Raw genomic sequence first — 21,331 nt, 5'->3', positions numbered from 1 at the left:
ATTTTGCTTGACCACACCCAACCTCCCATTTTTACCAGGGAAAATTGAAACCACTGTGATTACAAAGCTTTCATGCAGTTACTCTATAGGTTTATCTAAATTACTAATTTGCGATGGGCATGACTATTGTACATTTTTATATATATATATATATAGTATATATTTAGTATATATTTAACATACTATTTAGAACTGAAAAGAAACTGTCACTAGTGGACAGGCAGATTTAACCCTGGAACATTATACATCTAAGCTTAGAATTATAGTTTGTCTACAAGAAAGTGGCAGATATAATTGTATAATAATAAGATTTGTATTAGTATTGTATTAGTATTTAGAACACAAGTGCAGCCTGAAACATAATAATACAAAAAATACAAACAGTGTTTATTCCAGATGTCATGTATCAACATTGTGAAAAAAATAAAAACCATGTTATTTTATTACAGGATCAGTCCGCACTATCTCACTCAAATGTATCCAATAATGTCATTACATATGATGGGTTGTCGGCTGCCAGTCTTCATGAGAGCAGTGAAATGGTAGAAGTCAGTGTCCAGTTGATGTAGGCCTGTGTGGGACTGGTGAAAAAAAGGTTTTAGAGCCTGGTGTCCCACAGGCAAGGACCTACGTTGAGGGGCCTCTGCAGGCCTGCTGACTTTCGTTGTGCTTGCTGGCCTTGGCCTCACCTCCACACTTTTAGACATGCCTGTCAATTTCTTGCGCATGTTGATCAAAATGTCTTTGGCAAGCCGTCGACCTGCACTTGGCCTTAGTTCTGCTGGCTCAGGACACTCGGGTAGGTCCATCCAGTTCTTTATTAGGTCAGCAAAGCTGTTGTCCCCCAGAACCAGGGGCTGTCTGTTCCTGCTGCGACTCAGCAGTAACGTCGTCCAGTCCTCTGGGTCACTGGCTTCAAATGAAGTCCAGCGTTCTAAACAAGCATCCGAGGTTGATTTGGGTCTTGGTTGAATACGACCAGAAGATCCTCTGTTTGTGCGGAGGCAGGCAGAGGAGGACACACGCACATTTCTGGTCCTCCTCAGCACTACACCTTCATCGTGCCAAGATGCCTCTGAGTAGCCTGAGTCAAAATCCACACTCCTCTCACTGCTGGGGGAAACTTGAGCCAATCGCTCCTGGTCCTGCTGTTCTTCCTCCTCTTCCAAGGGGCTGGCCAGGCAGCAGGCAGAGTCATATGTGCTGGCTTCACTGGCATCAGAAACACGTAGGCGACTCAGTCTTTCTTGCTGTGCCCTTTGTTTGCAGAGTCGTGTTACAACGTAAGAACGAACGCATGGTTCACTCAATGGCCTTGGCCTATTTATCTGCTTAAGGTCCTGCAAGGATCTCATCATGTACTGCATTTGGTCCCGGAGGTAGTCAGCAGAGTCTCCTAAACACAGCTACCCAATGAGAAAGACAGAAACACTTAGTGGTGCAGGCAGAAGCTATGGTAAAATTATGTGGCAGACTGCAGAGCAAGTCTTGCAAGGCTTGCATTCAAAATATCCCATCATACCCTAGCATGTCTAGCTGCATTTTGAACAGTTGCCTGTGTTATTTCCAGTGTTGAGCAAATAAAATTTTTACCAGCTGAGATCACTCTGCTCTATGACCATATAACAAGGCAAGCATTCCTGACAAACCTCAGAGCAGCTTTATAGAGACCATCGCATGAAGTATGATCCCAGAAAATAACAAATTCATGGCTCTGAGAACAGGATGGCTCCTAAATATAGGGAGGAAGTTTGAACAAAGTAGATCTGAATTGTGACAGAGTGCAGAGGCACACATCCTCTCTGGGCTCCCCTACCTCACAGGATGTTGACTGCCCTGTAATATTAACCAGGAAATGACAGCAACATTCTGGAATTAAAAAATGATTGTGTCCTAATTGTGAATCACACCATTCCTCAGCCTTCATATGAATAGAAAGCAAGTAATCTAACTCATAAAACATTGTTTTATACAGTTCCACCTACTGTATGGCACATGGTCTCCCTAAAAATGTGACAACCAAACAACAAAAATAACTATTTTACTAAGCTGCCATGTGTCAAAAAGCAGTTTTCTAAAGCTTCCCTTGGTTTAATCACAGGACAGACTTTTCTGTTACAATATTAAGTTAGTTGTGTTCCCAGCACTGCCCGTGTTTGCCTTAGAGTAGTAAGGACAACACAATGCCCTGATGTTATCACAGCTGTGGGCGCTGAACCATTTGGCCCCTGGGGGAGACTTATCCAGCATACAGAGACATCCTCAGCAGGGCTCTGTGGTCATTCTGCCACCTTTCAAATGCCCTGTTCTCCTTGGCTGCTTTCATACAGCAGGGAGAAGTGAATCACTTCTGTATGTATCTGCTAAAGGCAGCTTGGTTTGAATTTAACTGAGATTTCGAATAACAAAATAATCTGTCTTAATTAAATCTTTTTAAACAGCCATTTAAGGAAACAAAAAACAAGAATCAATACAAAAAAAAAATATGTAAACTAGCCTTTTGCAAAAACACTACTGGTCCTGGACCATTATCTTTGTAATCACAATCCTCAGCCACTGGAATGCATCTAAAACTAAATATAGCCTATGAAAACATGTGGGAGAACGGGGGAAAACTTACCATTGCTTTTGCTTTAATATCTGCAGTGAAGTTCAGAGTCCTCTTCCTTGCCTCTGAAACACATAACGATGCAGTGAATAAATGATCAGAGTTTCAGTTACGCTTCTTAAGACAAATATTAACGTGTTAGCAACAAGTCACCTTTGCATTTGGTTGAAAATAGTCCGAGGAGATGCAAGGACTGCACACATATACAACTGCTCCTCCTCTAAACCAGATGAAGCTCTGTCTGCGGACTTTAAGGCTGCTGAGCGTTTATCTGCAGCAAATCAGGGCAGAGCATCGCAAAATTAGCCAATGGCAACTGGGCAGAAACAAGATCCATGTCAGTGTAAATACAGCGGTTCACACTGGACTTTTGATCTAACGTAGTCAAATGGGTTGAACATCTGCAGCTTAAGTAATATACTATTGAAATTTTTTATCTGGCAATAAACAAATGATCACAAACCCTTTTAACAGCCATTAACGTTCAACTTTTTTCCATCCAAATATTCTCATATGTTCCAAATGACCGAAATTGATGAATTACTTTAATTTCAAGAGACTCTTTTCACTGCAGTATCTGAAGTATAAATCACGACTTATGCAAAGTTTAAAAGTCTTGGACAAATGCAGCGGCTGGGAGGCTGCAGAAACAGATTTACTGAAATTAACATGTCGCCACCTTGTGGATCCGATGTTACATCGTCCATTGTCCCTGAATATAAACCTTTTCACACCCTTTATTGTGGCCTGAGCAACTCTCTGTTCACATGTGTTAAAATGTGTTTTGAAATGCAAAACACGCTGTTGGGCCAAAGTCAGGTTTTGATTTAGTTTGCAGATGAGCAGCTATTCAAGGCAGCATCTTGTCACCTCATCCCTTTGGATGTTGATAGCACTTTGTATTGTAATTCAGCAGAGTACAGCGGTGGAAGAAATACCCAGAGGCTGTATTTAAGTGTAAGTACCCGCACAAAGATGGAAAAATACTAAAATAACTGTATCTTGTTTTCGATTTCAATTTTCCTTAAGTACAAATACATAAATAATATGAGAAAAATATACTTAAAATAGCATTAAGTAACTGTACTTATTGTGAAGAAAGATTGTCCTAATGAATGGTCAATATACATGACGTTAAGATTGATAACTGAGGTCATACAGTTAAAAAAATCTAGTAAAAAATCTAGTTTTGCTACACCAACTCTTTTTTTATTCAAAATTTTTATACCAATTCTATTTGTTAGGCTAATCATTGTAACATTTAGTGTAGAATCACTTGTTTAAACTAACAAGTCAAACATCTAAACCTGGCAACAAGGCCCCAAGCACACAGTTTCTCTGAGGGGGGTGGTCACAACTCAACTGTGCTGAGAACTGCTTGTTTTAAGTTAAGCTATGTACTATAAGGTAATGTTTTGTATAACCTTCATTTAAAAAGTACTGTAATAAGCACCCTTATCTATCAAATATACACTACAAAGTAGCATACAATTGTAAAATTCAAGTAAAGAACTAGTACATTCAAGCTGTATTTAGTGTAACCTGACTCCTTAAATAAATGTACTTACATTGTACCACTGGTCACATGGCACCAAACAGCCTCACTTTTGATCTAAAAACCCTCTGCACCCATATGGCCTTTCTAAGGGACTCATGGGAATGTTAACACAAACCACTATGAAAGACTTGTGTAGAGTCAATTTCTATCCAATGATTCTCTTTCAATATGTTTTTTTTTTTAATTTGTTTTTAGCAGTGCTTTTATCCAAACACATAGGAAGAGAATGTTATACTTTCTGTGCATTTTCGTTTGACACATCACTAAACAGAATAAATGACAGTGTGACCAAACTTTTATTTACATTTAACAAGTGAATGACTTTTACGTTGATATTAATGAACTATCATACATTTGTCTCAGTGTTGTTGCATTTTACATCATGGGTTATGTGAACTAAAGTGGAGTAGAAATAGCCCTAATTCACACTATGAATATAGTAGGTCTCTAAAGAACAAGTGTAAACAGATATCAAGGCACAAACATATGTAAAAAGACTGAATGAAATGAAAGGTACAGAACAACCCATGTTGGGAACTGACATAACCACTAAAAAGCTTGGAAATATTTTAAAAGTGACACGTAACCATTTCTGTTTTGTTTCTTTAGTTGCTTAAGGAATGTTATTCAGTTTGTGGAAATACAGGCTAATATATGGACAGTCATGCAGAACAATGCACTATAGTACAACCGTGAATATTGATTCTGTGTAAACATTGTACAAAAACATATTCCCTTCATCCCTTCTTGCTTCAAACTTGATTTGTTTTCTTCTAAAAAATAAGCTCTGTGAAGTCAAAAGGTTCATAAAATACCAACATTAGTTAACATAAGTTAATGTGATTTTTTATAAAAAGTTGTACTGTATCCTGCTCTTAACTTCAAAAGAAAAGAAGTAAAAAAAAAAACAACTATGTCCAAGAGAGAGATGAAAGCAAAATGAAACTGAAGAAATCAAACATTAAACACGTGGTTCTTAAACTGGTCCATGAATGCTTAGTATTGAAGAAAAAAAAAAAATACAAATTTTACTAAATGTTTTATTGTTTTTCAAATATGTGGTATTTGACATGATGAGATAATGCTATTATTATAATATATTGTACTCAAATTATTTTTTCTAAGGCTTGTCAGCTTGTATTATTTATTATTTAAATCTAATCAAAAAGTGAGTGCATTGACTGTGGGGCTTTTCCATTGGTTAAACATCTGTTTACTCAGCATTTGCCCCATGTTCAGTATGACTAGTATGAGAACCCCTGATCAACACCAGTAAGACATATAAAAAAATAATAATAACACATTAGACTGAGTGGGTGATGGTTGAAAATCAGTGATTTTTTAAGTTCTTTCTAGTTTCCCCTCTAGGAATCAAGTCTGTTATGGTTTTCATTATGAAAAGCAGTAATCATCACATGGCTGTTGCAGTCTCTCATGCAGTCTGTGTGCGTCAGGCATCATCCTGCAGGAAAAGAAAAAAGACAAACGCAATGAAAATATAGGAAAAAAGAACTGTGTTTTCATTATTTGTGTGTAACAACTTGTAGTTATTTTTACAAATGTATCCTGTCGTCAGCAAATTACACTGGCTTACACTACTTTTCATTATATTTGTGAAAAACAAGTATACCCATAGAGGCTATACACTTATCACTTATTCTTAATGTGACTGTGCCATAAAGATATTTAATATCTTTATGTATCGTATCCCATTCTTTAAAAATAAGAGCTACGTGTATCAAAGAAATGGTCCCTCTAACATCCACCCATACAGACGAGTCACTAGGTGATGTAATAAACTAATTGGTAGGTTTGCAATGTTTACAACGTGGCCTGTCTACACATAACTAAACATTTGCAAAATAAGTGAAAAAGCAACATTACAAAGTGCATTTTCTGACTGAATCTGGCCTGAAGATGTGTATTGAGAGTGAGGAAGATCTGAGAACTAATGTGACCTAAGTGTAACCATGGCCAAGTACTAGAGATTCCATTACTTTTCCTGTTTTTCAGACAAGTAAACAAGATGCAAGATTTGATGTACTGTATTTAAATTAACTAACAATACTAGAAGTTATTGTTTCGTGTATCAACCAAGAGCTTTTGTGGCTAATCATTTAAGTTCTACATTGAATACTGAGAGTTTAGAGTCTATACATGCATATTGGGAAAGATCAACAGATAGTATTTTGCTTTGATTGCACTTATATTGCTAGCCTCTGACTTACCTTTAGAAAAGACCACAGTCTTTGAGATTGTTCTTAATAATGACGTCAGTGACAGCGTCAAAGACAAACTGCACGTTCTTGGTGTCAGTGGCACATGTGAAGTGGGTGTAGATCTCCTTGGTGTCCTTTTTCTTGTTCAGGTCCTCAAACTTGGTCTGAATGTAACTGGCTGCTTCATCAAACTTGTTGGCTCCTGAGAAGTAAAAGTTTGGAGATATGGAAATGATTTGGATTGATTATGTTTTCATGTGCTGCGTTTTGCAAAGACGGGAACCTGTCTGTGTTTTTTATTTATTAAAGCATTGCTGTAAGGTGCAGTACATCCCCAGATTTTCAACTCCATACCCGTGTACTCCGGGAAGCAGATGGTTAGGGGACTGCGAGTAATCTTCTCCTCAAAGAGATCTTTCTTGTTGAGAAAGAGGATGATGGAGGTCTCAGTGAACCACTTGTTGTTGCAAATAGAGTCAAAGAGCTTCATGCTCTCATGCATTCGATTCTAAAAAAAAAAAAAGCAAAATCGGTGATGAGTTATGGCCATTACTAAAGCAACACACCAACAACCCACCATCAGAGCTGCCACCAGGGGACAATGTTGTTTAATATTTTAAAAGTGAGGAATAACCAGTGCAAAGGAGTTTTTCAGAGGATACACACACACACACACACACACACACACACACACACACACACACACACACACACACACACACACACAAAACAGATGATGGATTTTCCCTTACCATCTCTTCATCCTCAGCCAGCACCAGGTCATAAGCACTCAGTGCAACACAAAAGATAATGGCAGTGACTCCTTCGAAACAGTGAATCCACTTCTTTCTCTCTGAGCGTTGGCCTCCCACATCAAACATTCTGCAAGAGAGAAGAAGCAAAAAAACACAAAGTGTGTGTGTTTGTGCGTGTGTGTGTGTGTGTGTGCACGCACACTGGTCAGGAAAGTGAATCAAAATGAAAGACAGTAAGGTCAAGCTGATAGACAACAGGGCACTGAAGAGAGGAGGAAGGAAGGAGAAAGTTAGTGTGACATTCCATCCTTGGATGTACATTACATTTTTATGAGGATGCTTTGAGAACAAAAGTGGTGAGGAGGTGAAGACTTGTCTGTCACATATCTGATAGAAGACTCCAAGGTCAATGTGGGCTACAGGAGACAGGCCTCTGTATTCAGAGCAACACACTTGCTAATGGCAAAGCTGAGCACTGTGACTGAAGCTGTTAGAGGTATAAGCAAATGATTTGATAATATTGAAATTAAATGATAATACTCCACAACATCCAGGACAGTTGGCATACTTTGATGATACAGGCCACAAACATTAGGCATCAGTGAACCCACAATCTTTTTAGGTTAGCAGAAAGCTAAGAAACACCATCTTGATTAATCTTTATTTAGGCTTCTGTCAAAAGATGGTATTTTTCTCAATTTGGCAGCATTTGCTTTTGGTACTCATCATGCCAAACGGGACAGAATTATAAAAACGTGACTTTTTTCTTATTGATTGTCTCCATGTATTATTCAGGCCAAATACTGAGGCTGCGACAGAAGGCAAATATCAGAGAGTTTATCCGGAAACAGGTCACACCAGAGCCATGTGGCGGCGCCATCTTTTTTTTATTAGTCAGATCTATTAAGCTGCTTTAGAACCTGTTGATGCCTTAGACCGTTTTTGAAATCTAAAAAAAAAAAAAAAACACCTCCTAACAAAAACTAATATCATTCTTGTTATAATGTCAGGCACATCCACTTAACATTTTCTATAACATATTTTATATATTTACCTCTTGGACTGGCTTCAGTACTGGTCCTAATATCAAATGTTCAGACACATAACTTTAATGAGTTATATCTATATATCACACACACAATACTGCAATTAGCTTTGTCTTCCCCCACTCTACCGTCATGTAAAGTGCTACCTTTGAGCTTCTGATTCCCTGCCACAGAGGACATAATTAAATGTTAGCATTATATAAAGCTACAGTATGAACCACTGTGGGCAGGATCGAATGCTTTTACCGAGTACTCAGTCCAATTGTGCTAATTAAGCTTTTAATTGATGGTATCATTTGGTGTCTGAGTAGCTGAGCTGCACAGTTTAAACTGGGGGTGTCAGTCACCCCTTTAAACTGTTAATGTTGGGACTAAAATTGAGTTCAGCAATTTCTAGGTAATGTTTTGAAATAGGTATACCGACAGTGTCCATTATGTTTTTGTGTTAGTGTGTAAAGCTTCTGTGGAAGAGGGTTTTTCTGAGATGTCACTGCTAACACTAACCCTATTAAATAACAGCACGCGTAATGATACACTGTACCTGTTTTCACCCTGCCACCATAATACCCAAACAAGTTTCTTTCTTGCTGGTCTCTTTCTGATCATGTTTTAGGTTTCTATTGTGTAGCTAGTAAGACTGACGGCTGCTATTTGTTTATGTAGGACTAAACGCTGCACCTTCAGCAAATTCCCCAAGCTTAGGTGAGTGAGGAATGCTTACCAAATGAAGTCAAACAATTTTAAAGAGCATTTTTAGGAAACAACCACTCTTTTATCTATTATGAGTCAATGAAGTTCCTAACAAATGCTCCCTGAGAACCAAAGTTGTAGATTCAGTAGTTTTCTTAACCATAGCAGGCAAAAATGTTCAACCTTTGTGAGAAAAATTGAAGATGATTTAATTCTCCCCAACAAGGTCTTTTATTGAGCGGACTGAATACAATGCTTTGTGAGCCTTACACTGATACCGTATACTCACTAAATTTACTTAATGTCAAATGTACCCTTTGATTTCAGTCAGTTGTGAGCATTCGCTGCACTCTCATGGTACAAACAGCTGAAGTGCTTGTGTTGATAAATGGTAGGCAGGGTGACAGTGATGGCAGTCTAATTTTCATTCATGTATTTCTTGTAATCAAAATAACTCTTTTAGCATCTAAGGGCCGTTATATATGAGCTTACTTGAAGTGCAGTTCCTTAAAAGTGAAGTGAGTCTCCACAATGCCAGTGGTCTTGACCCGGGTTCGCAGCACATCCTGCTGTGAGGGGATGTAATCTGCCTTAGCTATCCTCTCCAGATCATTCAGGTAACTAAGATATGGACAGCGAGAGGGACAAAGAGAGATTTAACATGATTTCCAACCTGCAATAAAAAGAAGTACACAAACAGGATGACATAATGCATAAACACACTCATCCAAAATAGTCTGTAATTTACTGTAGTAACAATGATTTCTTGCACTTTTGTGAACTTTCTGTTGAGTGACTCATATTCTTCTGCATTCAATAATAGACTGCTAAACTTGACAGCACTTCATTATACTGTTTAAGTGCCTTTTAAGGGATTGTTAGTTAACCTCCCAGAAGTACAGCTACAAAATGTGGTTGAGAGAAATCAGCCATTATTGCATCATTACCATAAATATATCAATTTAGATGCTTTGACCATTCTAGCCGACATTTATTGCACACAAGCATTAAACTTCTACAAACACAAACTGCAGTGATGGTAAAGCACACTGCAGCTAGCTCACTACAACACATGTACACACTGTCCCTTTAGTGTCTCTACAGTCTCTATAATGTTGCAATTGTAGTACCAGTAGCACAGTTCCACTGCTTTAATCGTAAATGGAGTGAGGCTGTTAGGTTAATGTAGGGAGAAACGGCAAAGGATTGCAAATTCACACTTTGCAATTATTTAACAGGTCAGTAACCAACGTATTGTAACATGCTTGGTGCTAATACTCATTTAGCTTTAAACTCACTGGCCAGCGGTCCATTTAAGACATTTCACAGATTGTAAAGAAAATGAATTTAGCATCTCATGTCATCCATTATCTGTGTATATACTGGTTTCTTTAAACATGCACTGCAAGCTGGAGGTTTTGGCTTGCAGATGATGGTGGCAGCCTGAGACTGGGGCCCTTCTTCCTAAAGAGTTTATTCCTGAGATGCTGTGCACCTCCAGGCTACAGTGACTCTGCCAACTGTGCTGCCTCAATTCTGAATTACCTGTTATACCGGCAAATAATCACTTTGTTATTTAGTATACAGTATATATTATGAAGCTTTCAGGTTCATTTATACAGTGTGAAATACTCATGTCTGAGTGTATGTGCTGAATTGATTTTGCAACATATTTCTCCCTCAGTTGTTGCAATTGTTGTAAGGATATCATTATATAGAGGCTCATTCCAGCCATAGGGTTCTAGTAGAGGGTGATATTCTAGGCTGAGACCCATTATTATTTATGTGAACTATAAATGCCTGTGAATTCAAAAAGCTGACGTTAATTCTTAACAGCTGACAATAGCCAGCTGCTGCATAACAGAATATTATGCTGAATTTCAATTTGTCCATCTCAGTTTACTACATGTTGTATAGTACAGATTTAGTGTGTTAGGTTTGATATCTAATGTCGCTTTATGGGGTACATTTTTCATTGTCACACATTGTGCTGAGCTTGGAGAATTCTTGTAGGGAGTCAGATAAGGTCAGAGCATGGGTGTCAAATATAAATTGCACTTACTCTGTACTCAGGATAAATCCTCATGTAAAGTGGCTCACTGAAATGTCAATGTGAAACCACTATGGAATTACTACTGACCCACTGGTACTATGCACTACCACTTTTGGGACAATTTCTATGTCAACATGCTCATACAAATACATGCTTTGTTCTACTTAATCAAATTTGATGTAAGATATTAATGAAATGATCCAAGGTGATCAATAGGGCAAAGAGGTCGGTTTTGATTTGCCTAAAGAAAAATTGTAGGCACCTTTTGTCCCTTGTAAGAGCTGGAGTTAAGGGATGCAAAACACTGAATAGAAGGCTACATGGGTTTGGTGTAAAACAGAGATACAAGTTAAAACACAAAGAATCAACAACGGTTGTATCCTCTCGTTCTATGAAAATGGCTGCTCCTCTCTTAAGTTCTCCATTCACAACTCTCCTTTCCACTGTTCTCAATTTCTCTGTTGTCTGACAGACTGTTGGTCAGTAGGGGAGCGTGGAAGTAGCTTCACCAGCTTGACACAGCCTTCCCCACTTACACAACCATTGCATCATCATACAAGGCCAGCTGGAAGCTTTAGTGGCCCAGCCAACCTACGCTTCACAGACAGTAAAGCATGTATATCCAGCATTTCAGATGTACAGAACTTGACCATTATGCACATCACGTCCACTGAATAATAATAATTAACAGGCAGCGAAACAATAAACAATTAAGCAAATGCTTTTCTATCTCATTATAGCACCACATTTCTAAATGTGAAGTGGTATTATGAACAATTCACAAAGCACCATTTCTGATTTGAAGTCACTAAATGAATCAACATGTTAAAAAAAAGAAAAAGAGTTGCATGGGGGTTTTATTATTGTAGCTATCAACTCTCACAGTTACTTGGAGGCTAAATTTCCTTGAAGTAAACACAACATTTTGAGTCTCATTTTTTTCCATCCCTCAAGAAAAAAATATTCTGTGCTCTGCTTATCAGGTTACCATATTAAAAATCAAACCCAGAGAGGGAGAAATAATCATTAAATGGAAGTTATTGAACTATCTTTCTACTCTCTATAGCCCTCTAGAGAAGTCGGTTTATCACTGCAGCGCATATGAGAGAGGTTACAGGACTACACTATTAGATCCATCACATCACCAAGAGAACAGCATCCCTAATGGCAGTAATATTAAACAGCCCTTAATATGACACCTACATTAAAGCATTCTGCACAGCCATGAACCACATATAAACAAATAGAAAAATACTGTTCTAGTCACACAGGGATTAATATTCTTTATTAATAATCTTGTTAAATTTATATGAAAGTGCAATGTTTAAGTTCAGCTTTAGCAAAACTGAGAAACCTGAGAAAAGGCGCACATTTATGAGAAACCTGAGACTTTTACTTGGCCACATTTACATTTATAGTGGGTTAACACAGATCCTGGTGTTTTCTAAGGGCACTCTGCATGTTGATATTTATACAAGTAGAGGAGGCCATGTACAGGCAATGTTTATATAAAACAGCCTAAAGTTTACAACAGTGAAAAGATTTTTCTAAATCCTTAATGTTATGAGGCCTGCACATGGCTGGAAGGTATGACTTTGTTAAGGTAATAGTAAATATGTGTTCTATTTCCAAGATGACTTACATTATAAAGCACACACAAATTCACACTCACTATGCTGCAGAGTCATTGAGCTGGTATTCTCGCGACCTTGTAAAGCAACTCTGTATGCCACTGTCAGCCCACAATCGCCTGATCACATTGGCCAAGTCATCAGGAAGAATGCCCTGTTCTTCAGCAGCTGCAGAAAGGGAAAAGAGCTGCTGGGCATCATCCTGCAGGGGGCAATAAAGACACATGACGTAGTTGTTCTAATGAGAATGTTAAATATCGGCACATACACACAAAATATACAAAGATATAGTGTGATCTTCAAAATCTTGAGAATGAGCACAGAAAAAGAGAATAACCTGATGAACTTGCGTTCTACAGTTGAGTAAACATTAGGTGACGTGTGCATCTTAGAGTAAAAAATACAAAAATAAAACAATATTCAACAATGAAGGATCTTCATCTTCAAAAGCAATTTGTTCAGTTTATGAGCATTATAAATAACATTTAATTTAGGTTTCTGTCAAAGCGTATGATAGCAGAAATAGAATGTGATGATGAAATCACTGAAACTTATAATAATTCCCAAAAGTCTGTGCTGAGATAATTTCAGCAATAATTCTATATTCCAATTCTCCATGAGTTTATTAATTAAATCAATGTCAGTATAGTCCATACCCCAGTGTCTACAATCTGCTTCCCTGTTGTACAGCCACTATATTTTGCTCCTTTTGTGGTTGGCCAGTTTTTTATATTTAGAAAGGAGAACAACCTGGATTGTCAATGAGCACATATAGATATTGCACATACATCTTACAATGAAATTCTATGTCTGCCTTTAACGGTGGGCAGCCAGGGGGCGGCTCCCAGGGTGCTGATGCTGAGTGTCTCGCTCAGTGACACACCTGATGGGTAGGCTGGGATTTGATCCTGCGACTTCTGCATCCCATCCTGCTGTTCTACCCATTGAGCTGATTGATGTGCATTTCCTGTGTTCATAGTGAGCATCAATCATAACTTACTGTTCTTTTTTCTAAAGAAGACGATATTCCAGTTTACTGTGTCTGCATTCCAATGATTGAAATTGTGTTGTTTCATTTTCGTTTTACATTAGTGATATATTGTTGTAGTGAATACTGACTTACATGCCTACTCAGCACAAATAACAGTTATGCTTTTATAAGTTCAGCTGTTGTATTATAAGTGATTTCACCAGCAGTGAATCTCTGGGAATCCAGTATATTTGTTGGAACTCTTCCTGCTCACCCAACCAAACTAAACAGCAAATAGCCAAGATAATGTGTGTGCAGGCTTTGCTTCGATGTACATTTTTGTGCTTGTGCATATGCATGTGTGCATATGCAATCTGTTTGTGTGCAGAGCTGCTTGTGCAAGTATGGGCAGGCTAGCACACTAATTGCCATGTGTGGGAGTCTGTGAGAGTATCGTCACATACACACTGCCAATTGACTGATCTGTAAGTGAGGAAAAAAATCTATCCATTCTGCTCTAATGACCACAGCAGAGTCCTCACTCCCTGTATCACAGGTTCAGTTACAGAACACATAAGTTGGCTTCACTGTAAAAAATCACACTGACATGCACTCCTCCACAGGAATAAGTTAACTGTTAGAGCTCACTGACAGCTTGTTCTTATAGCTGATAAGTGTTCACTGGGTGGAGAATGGATCTGTGCCTAAAGCTGCTACTTGTTGTGGATGGTGATGTTTGTTTTTCTGCATTTGTGTGTTCAGGGTGTGTCTGCATGTACAATGCTTTGTGTGTCTATTTTGATTTAATGAACACTCTTTTGTAGGTGTGTTAAAAAGGACTGCTCAGGAAAGAATAATAATTTACAGTTGGGTGCTAATGTTGCATCCCATTAATTTGAAACTTCAAAAAGACTAAAACACATTTTTAATGTGCATTGTTAATGTGCATTGTTACACTGTTTGGGGGCAAAGTTTACATCCCTAAGATAAGAGGATCGAAACTTAATCATAAACATAACACACTACCTGAATGTGCATTCAATATTAAGTTAATGAAAAAAAATTGCCTGATTGTTTTTGTCATTTGAAAATAAGGGGATGCAAAGTTTTGCATCCAACTGTAGTGCATAATATGTAGTATAACCACAAACAACCATTCCACGTTCAGCCAGTCTACCTGTAGGCTGCAGCATTTCTGTGTGGAGTTTACGTTAACTCTCTGCGTTGCATGGGTTTCCTCCAGGTACTCCGGTTTCCTCCCACAGTTCAAAGGCGTGCACGTTCGATTAATTGGTGATTCTAAATTGCCTGTAGGTGTGAATGGTTGCCTGTCTGTGTATGTTTCTCTGTGTTGGCCCTGAGATAGGCTGGCGACCTGTCCAGGATGTACACCACCTCAAAACACACCCGTACCCCTCCAGTGACACTTAGGCTCCAGCCCCTCTGCTTATTCTGAACAGGATAAACAATTATGACAGATCTGCTAGGCTAAACTCTGATAGCTGGATGTGTAAATTTTGCTTTTTTTAAATGTAAACTGTAATTTAAAAGGCTAATCTTCCTGATGATATGCTCTTTGACTTATTCAGCTAAACATGCTAACATTTGTATCTTGCAATTCAATCAAAAAAAGAGTTTAATCCATTCCTCACAATTGTACTCATGTAACTTTTACTTCAACACCATCCACCATGCTCTATGTATAGGTATTGCACGTATTAAAATCCAGTGAACACTATTTCAACATACATATCATATAATGTAAATCATGTAAATCAAAGTTCCAAAGCTATAACTTGCTGTTCGGGGGAGGGGAACCAGCAACCAGCCAAAGCAGTCCAGATATTGTAAAGTTTGACTAGACAAAATCAAAATAACATACAAAATGATAAACAAAATTTTTACAGTCTGTAGCGTTCACAACAAAGACTTAATTTGGGTCATTGTTGAACCTACAGGGAGAACTTGGCAAACTAAATGCCTTGTTAAAACTTTCTCCTTCTAGCACCTTTTATGAATATGTATGAATAGAATTCCAAAAACAGCAGTTTGTGGCCTGTCACAATTTCAGTCTGTACTCTGTCTATTACAACTTTGAAAAGAGAGCAAACATAAAGGAGTTTAAAGTTTGAAGGATTGTTGACATTGCAGGTTATAAAGACGGGTGAGAGAAGCATTACACTGTGTTCTAATTCCTACTAAGGTAAATGTTATAATCTCATTTGCCCACTTTGTTTTAAACACAGTGGCACAATTAAGTATTGTTGATTGAACAAGAATTGCAGAGATAAGCTATGGTATGAGAAACAAACTCAGTTTCTCACATTCATCACATCTTGAAATAACCTAATTTTACTCCTAAGCAAGGGAGTAAAATGTTTGTTTCTGATCTAATGGGCAGTGCATCAGAGTTTATCTTTTTATTTTGATACAAATAAAAGTGAAAAAGACAGAGTAAACTTTGTGCTCTCACTTCTGAGCAAGCATAACTCTTACAAACTGCACAAATCTGCTCCAAGATGCTGTTGATAAAACAAGCTTTGTTTTGTTGTGGCCTGAGGGAAATCCTGATCTGTCCACAGTAAGACCAACTGAATGCTACATTCTCAAACAATGATGATGGCTTTTAGGCTGGACAGCTGTTTGTGTTCATTCTTATAAGCAACACATTTCATTCATTATCTCTTTATATTTTCAACAGAATGACATTTACAAGTACACACGCCAGCATCAGTTTATAGTCTACATTGTTTGTTGTCAGCCCATATGTGTGCTACATTTTAAAGCTACAACCCCAATTTCAAAAAAGTTGGAAAGATGTGAAAACACTAATAAAAACAGAGTGCAATGATTTGCAAATCTCATCAACCCACATTTTATTCACAATAGAACATAAACAACATATCAGATGTTGAAACTGAGAAATGTTAACATTTCATGGAAAATATTAGCCCATTTTGAATTTGATGGCAGCAACACATCTTAAAAAAATTGGAGGGGCAACAAAAGGCTGGAAAAGTAAAGCCACAAATCAAAAACAATTGGAGGAGCATTTGACAACTAATTAGGTTAATTGACAACAGGTCAGTAACATGACTGGGTATAAAAGGAGCATTTCAGAGAGGCAGAGCATCTCGAATGTAAAGATGGGCAGAGGTTCACCAATCTGTGACAAACTGTGTCTAAATATTGTGGAACAATTTCAGAAAAATGTTCCTCAATGTAAAATTGCGAAGACTTTGGACATCCCACCACCTACAGTACATATTATCATCAAATGATTCCGAGGTTCTTGAGGAATCTCTGTGTGCAAGGAACAAGGCCAAAGGTCAAAACTGGATGCATATGATCTTTGGGCCCTCAGGCAGCACTGCATTAAAAACAGACATGATTCTCTACTGGACATCACTGCATGGGCTCAGGAACACTTCCAGAAATCACTGTCTGTTAACATGGTTTAATGTGAAATCCACAAATGAAAGTTAAAGCCATATCATGCAAAGAAGAAGCCACTTGTGAACATGATCCAGAAATGCTGCTGGATTCTCTGGGCCAGAGCTTATTTAAAATGGTCTGAGGCAAATAGAAAAATGTTCTGTGGGCAGATGAATCTAAATTAGAAATTCTTTTTGGAAAACATGGACGCCATGTCCTGCAGGCTAAAGAGGAGAGTGACCACCCAGCTTGTCATCAGCACACAGTTAAAAAGCCTGCATCTCTGATGGTATGGGGGTGCTTTAGTGCCTATGGTGTGGGCAGCTTACACATCTGTAAAAGTCACCATCAATGCTGAAAGTACATAGAGGTTTTAGAGCAACATATGCTCCCATCCAGATGTATCTTCCAGGGAAGGCCTTGGATATTTCAGTAAGACAATGCTCAACCACATACTGCATCCATCACAACAGCACTGACCTTTCACTAATAGAAAACACTTGGCTCATTATAAAACAAAAAATACACCAACAAAAGCCCAGGTCTGTTGAGCAGCTAGAATCCCATATCAGACAAGAATGGGACAACGTTTCTCTCCTAAACTCCAGCAGCTGGTCCCCTCAATTCCCAGATGTTCATAGACAGTTGTTAAAAGAAGAGGGTTATGCTACACAATGGTAAACATCGCCTTTTTACAACTTTTCTGAGATGTGTTGCTGCCATCAAATTCAAAAAGAGCTAATATTTTCCATGAAATTGTAAAATGTCTCAGTTTCAACATCTGATATGTTGTTTATGTTCTATTGTGATTAAAATATGGGTTGATGAGTTTTGCTAATCATTGCATTCTGTTTTTACTTATGTTTTACACAACTTCCCAACTTTTTTCAAATTGGGGCTATAAAACTAATACACTGTTTTTTTTTGTGTGTGTGTGTGTGTATTTGTGTGTGTGTGTACATCTTACCACTCTGGCAGGGTTGCTGTAGTCTATCTTGAGACTAGCCATGGCTTTAACAATGGCCATAATAGACTGGATGGTATTACTATAAACCACTGCTCGATACTGCTTACACTCATCTTCTGAGTAACCATCTTCATGGATGATCCTGACAATATCAAGAATACCCAACATTTATTAAAGTTCGTATTTAAAGACCCTTTTGCCTCTTAGACACAAAATGCACTACTATGATTTGCATCTAGTCACTGATTATATCTGACACCATTTGGGGTGCTGAGCACATAACTATAAAATGTTTTAAAATCCACAGTTAAGTAAAAAAGTATATAGATTGTAGCAGATTTGACATGTAAATTATTAGTATAAGAAGTGGGAAGCTACTATGGCCATGTTCAAATTAGGTTTTACAACAGTCAGTATTATCAGTGAGCATGCTTTAGATACATTCCTAAAAACAAAACACAACAACACATGAAATAAAATAAAAATATCATATATTCTTATAAATTAAGTAATATATAAAATGCATTCAAAAAATTTGATTTTTTTTGGTAGGATCACATTTAAAAGTCGGGTCAAGAGCTGTCTGTTTGCAATATCTATGCAGTCTATTTCAAGTACATACAGTGCTATGAACTCTGCAGCATCTAGTTGATACAGGATGCTGAATGAACTACTGTATGTGCTTCTTGCAATATTATTACTCTGAACCCTAGAAAGAGTGAACTAAGTCCCTGTGCAGGCACCAATGTGCATCCCATAGTGAATTCATAAAGCTGCAGAGGGAAGTGCAGAGAGCACACTCACACAACCTGACATTAATTCTAAGTAAAGCTGCCTCTATTCTTTTAAAATGTGTAGATTCAAATGAAAATAACAGTGGATTTATACAGTTGCCTAATGTTTAAGCTGATATTTATGTTTCCCTTCTTTGTGTGTTAACATTCATTTACATACTTGTATGTGTAATGTTACATAATGGTTCAGTGTTGTGAGTGGTTCTGTCTTGTGGGTTGATTTATCTGTAAGCCTGAACGTGTTAATAACCTGGCTTCAAAAAGCAACAGACTGTGCCTTCTCCAAGCTCATAAAAAATGGATTCTGTGCCTCGGTAGCCCAGAGGAATGTGAATAATTAAGCAATTTAGGGTCCTGTGTGTGTTCTGATTGGGGTACAGACGTTAAAACATCCTCTGTATTCTTGTGCTATGAGCAGTAAAAGACTATATAAGAAACAGGACAGGCTATAATTTCCCTGACACCACATAGAAGACATTTAGCAGATATCACTGTAATCTATTGAGCAATAACTTCTGACTAATATAGCCTGACTGAGCCAAAAAGAGGAGATAAGATGGGTGACCACAATAACAGGGACAAGAGAATCATCACGTGTAGGTATGGTAGCTTATGTTCTTGCTTTTGATCTGCCAGATTTCCTAAATACATCAGTGTTTTAAAAATAGGCACCATCATTTACAATAACATCGTCTTCCAGCTCTATAGTAAGAAAATAAAGAATAACACGAACACAACTTGATGGATTATTTCTTCTTCTTCTCCATCTGCTGTTGTTGGTGAGACAACTGTTAAAACTATTTCGTCAGAAGATCATACTTTGATTTATCATTAGTTTTTTGTAACACGTCAGTCATTTGAGCATTTGGGTAGTTCATGGAATTTAATGCCTAAGCCAACTCACTTACCGAGATTCAGAGAGGTCAATAATCCATATTTAGGTAAAACCAAAAAATAAAGCAAGATGAAGGTTTTGCAACTTACTTCATCTGCTTTACAATGGTACTCTTCCCAGACTCTCCAGCACCTGTTGGAAGATTGAAAGATTGGAGTTAAAGGAGGTATATTTTGTGAGTGCACACTATAACTTCTGCTTTGAAATCATTAGTGACCCGGTCATGAATTGCAACATCACATTTTATCGTTATGTTTTTCTAATTTGTTTAAGCTTCAATTATTTTTGAGGATATGATGTACAGATATGTATGAAGAATTCTACAATTAATTTGGTTGCACAGAGAACAGAGCCTACAGGAAAAAACAAAACAAAACACGGTTTGACTGCTATTAAGTTTTTACAGTACCGAAAGTTTTCCCACGTCATGTATTTAACCAAAAAAGGATAATTTGTTGTACACTTTGATTTATTAACTGTAAAATTGTGTGTATTTCTAATAAATGTGCTGTATATTGCTTTTTTACTCTCAGACTACTGATTTCCGCTTTGAAAACACTGCAGATAGAAAATCAATCACACTGTGGTCTAACATGGATTTAAGAAACTTGGCTATATTCTTTTATGAGCAAGCCATTTTTTTTAACTATCATGTAAAGGAGAAACTTGGTTATTGTGTGTAGTAGGACGTCTAACCAGACTGTCTTGGGGGACAACATGACAACGTTTTTTTTTTTTTTAAATTAAGTTCACCCAAACTCAGACTTAAAGTAAAACTAACACAAAGTGCCCTATAAAATTCTGAATAAGTAACTTTCCACCAATTTTTTTCTTCAATTCAAGAGAGGAGCTCCACAGGCCAAACTGTTGTCTCATCATTAACTGTCAGTATGCTCTGAAACACACAAATACACAGAAAATATCAAAAAGCAGCATATTTTGTCACTATACAGTTAAAATCTGTAACCCATGTTCCCAAGAGTGAGTCTGAGAAAGAAAATCAGACCACTTATCTGCTGCATGTATATCCAATTGTATTGTAGCCAAGTTAAGTGGATGTGAATGCTGTCACTGTGTATTATTCATGATCTATAGTTTTGTTAAAGTTAGATGTGAGCTGAGACCAAATGTATTAGATTGGGTAATAACTAAACAGTCATCAGTCAACATTTGTCAAACAGAAACTGTTAACTTGTCACCTTTAGAAAATTCCTTGCTCCAAACTATTGTAATGTGGCAAAAGAAATGATGAAAATAGGACAAAATGTAAAAAATAAAATGTTTACCATTATGGATTAGCATCTCTGTGGTTTCAAAGTTTTCTGTGGACTGAAATTAACACACTGTGCCTGCTTCAACAATGGCAAGGAAGAAGACAACATAAAGGTAGAAAAGATGACTATATAGTAGTGATGGGCGGATCGATACCAAAATATCGATATTTCGATCTTGACGGCCAATTTTTAAATATCGATTCTCAAGTTAAAATATCGATATTTTCTGTTTATTTATTCATATTTTCTCTGCAGTCATTTCCGAATGTTTTCTGCTCCTTCTACATCAATTTGTATATTATTTGTGATGCACCGCATAGGAACTACTTTTCCTTCTGCCGATCCGCCCCATGATCCACAATCTTCAACTAAACTTCTTCGACACGTGCTCGGCCGGCTGGTGGCTCCGCCTCCAAACACAGGCAGCATTTTGGAG

The 21,331-nt window shown here is 37.6% G+C and overlaps 2 protein-coding genes across 3 annotated transcripts in view; both read right to left on the bottom strand.

The window, feature by feature from the left end:
* Positions 1-366: 366 nt before the first annotated feature.
* On the bottom strand, positions 367-2,915 carry inka1b (inka box actin regulator 1b). Its single transcript, XM_067503532.1, has 3 exons — positions 2,762-2,915; positions 2,621-2,673; positions 367-1,406 (listed from the first exon to the last, which is right to left on the bottom strand). The coding sequence occupies exons 2-3, from the start codon at positions 2,621-2,623 to the stop codon at positions 471-473; spliced, it is 939 nt and encodes a 312-aa protein (XP_067359633.1). The 5' UTR covers positions 2,624-2,673; positions 2,762-2,915; the 3' UTR covers positions 367-470.
* Positions 2,916-4,443: 1,528 nt separating this feature from the next.
* gnai2b (guanine nucleotide binding protein (G protein), alpha inhibiting activity polypeptide 2b) overlaps positions 4,444-21,331 on the bottom strand; it is a 38,355-nt gene continuing 21,467 nt past the window's right edge. The window contains exons 2-9 of one of the 2 annotated variants that reach the window (XM_067503530.1): positions 19,711-19,753; positions 17,933-18,074; positions 12,602-12,762; positions 9,369-9,497; positions 7,138-7,267; positions 6,740-6,893; positions 6,395-6,587; positions 4,444-5,628 (exon numbers count right to left, since the gene is read on the bottom strand). In XM_067503530.1, coding sequence (XP_067359631.1) covers positions 6,397-6,587; positions 6,740-6,893; positions 7,138-7,267; positions 9,369-9,497; positions 12,602-12,762; positions 17,933-18,074; positions 19,711-19,753 — 950 coding nt within the window. In that variant the 3' untranslated portion in view covers positions 4,444-5,628; positions 6,395-6,396. Of the gene's footprint in view, positions 5,629-6,394; positions 6,588-6,739; positions 6,894-7,137; positions 7,268-9,368; positions 9,498-12,601; positions 12,763-17,932; positions 18,075-19,634; positions 19,652-19,710; positions 19,754-21,331 lie in introns of those variants that run through there. The other variant, XM_067503531.1, reaches the window with a different exon arrangement.

The sequence above is a fragment of the Channa argus genome, chromosome 5 (assembly GCF_033026475.1).
Source record: "Channa argus isolate prfri chromosome 5, Channa argus male v1.0, whole genome shotgun sequence".
In the NCBI taxonomy this organism is placed as follows: domain Eukaryota; kingdom Metazoa; phylum Chordata; class Actinopteri; order Anabantiformes; family Channidae; genus Channa; species Channa argus.
The sequence above is the reverse complement of the archived record's forward strand: the minus strand, read 5'-3'. Positions and strand labels throughout refer to the sequence as shown.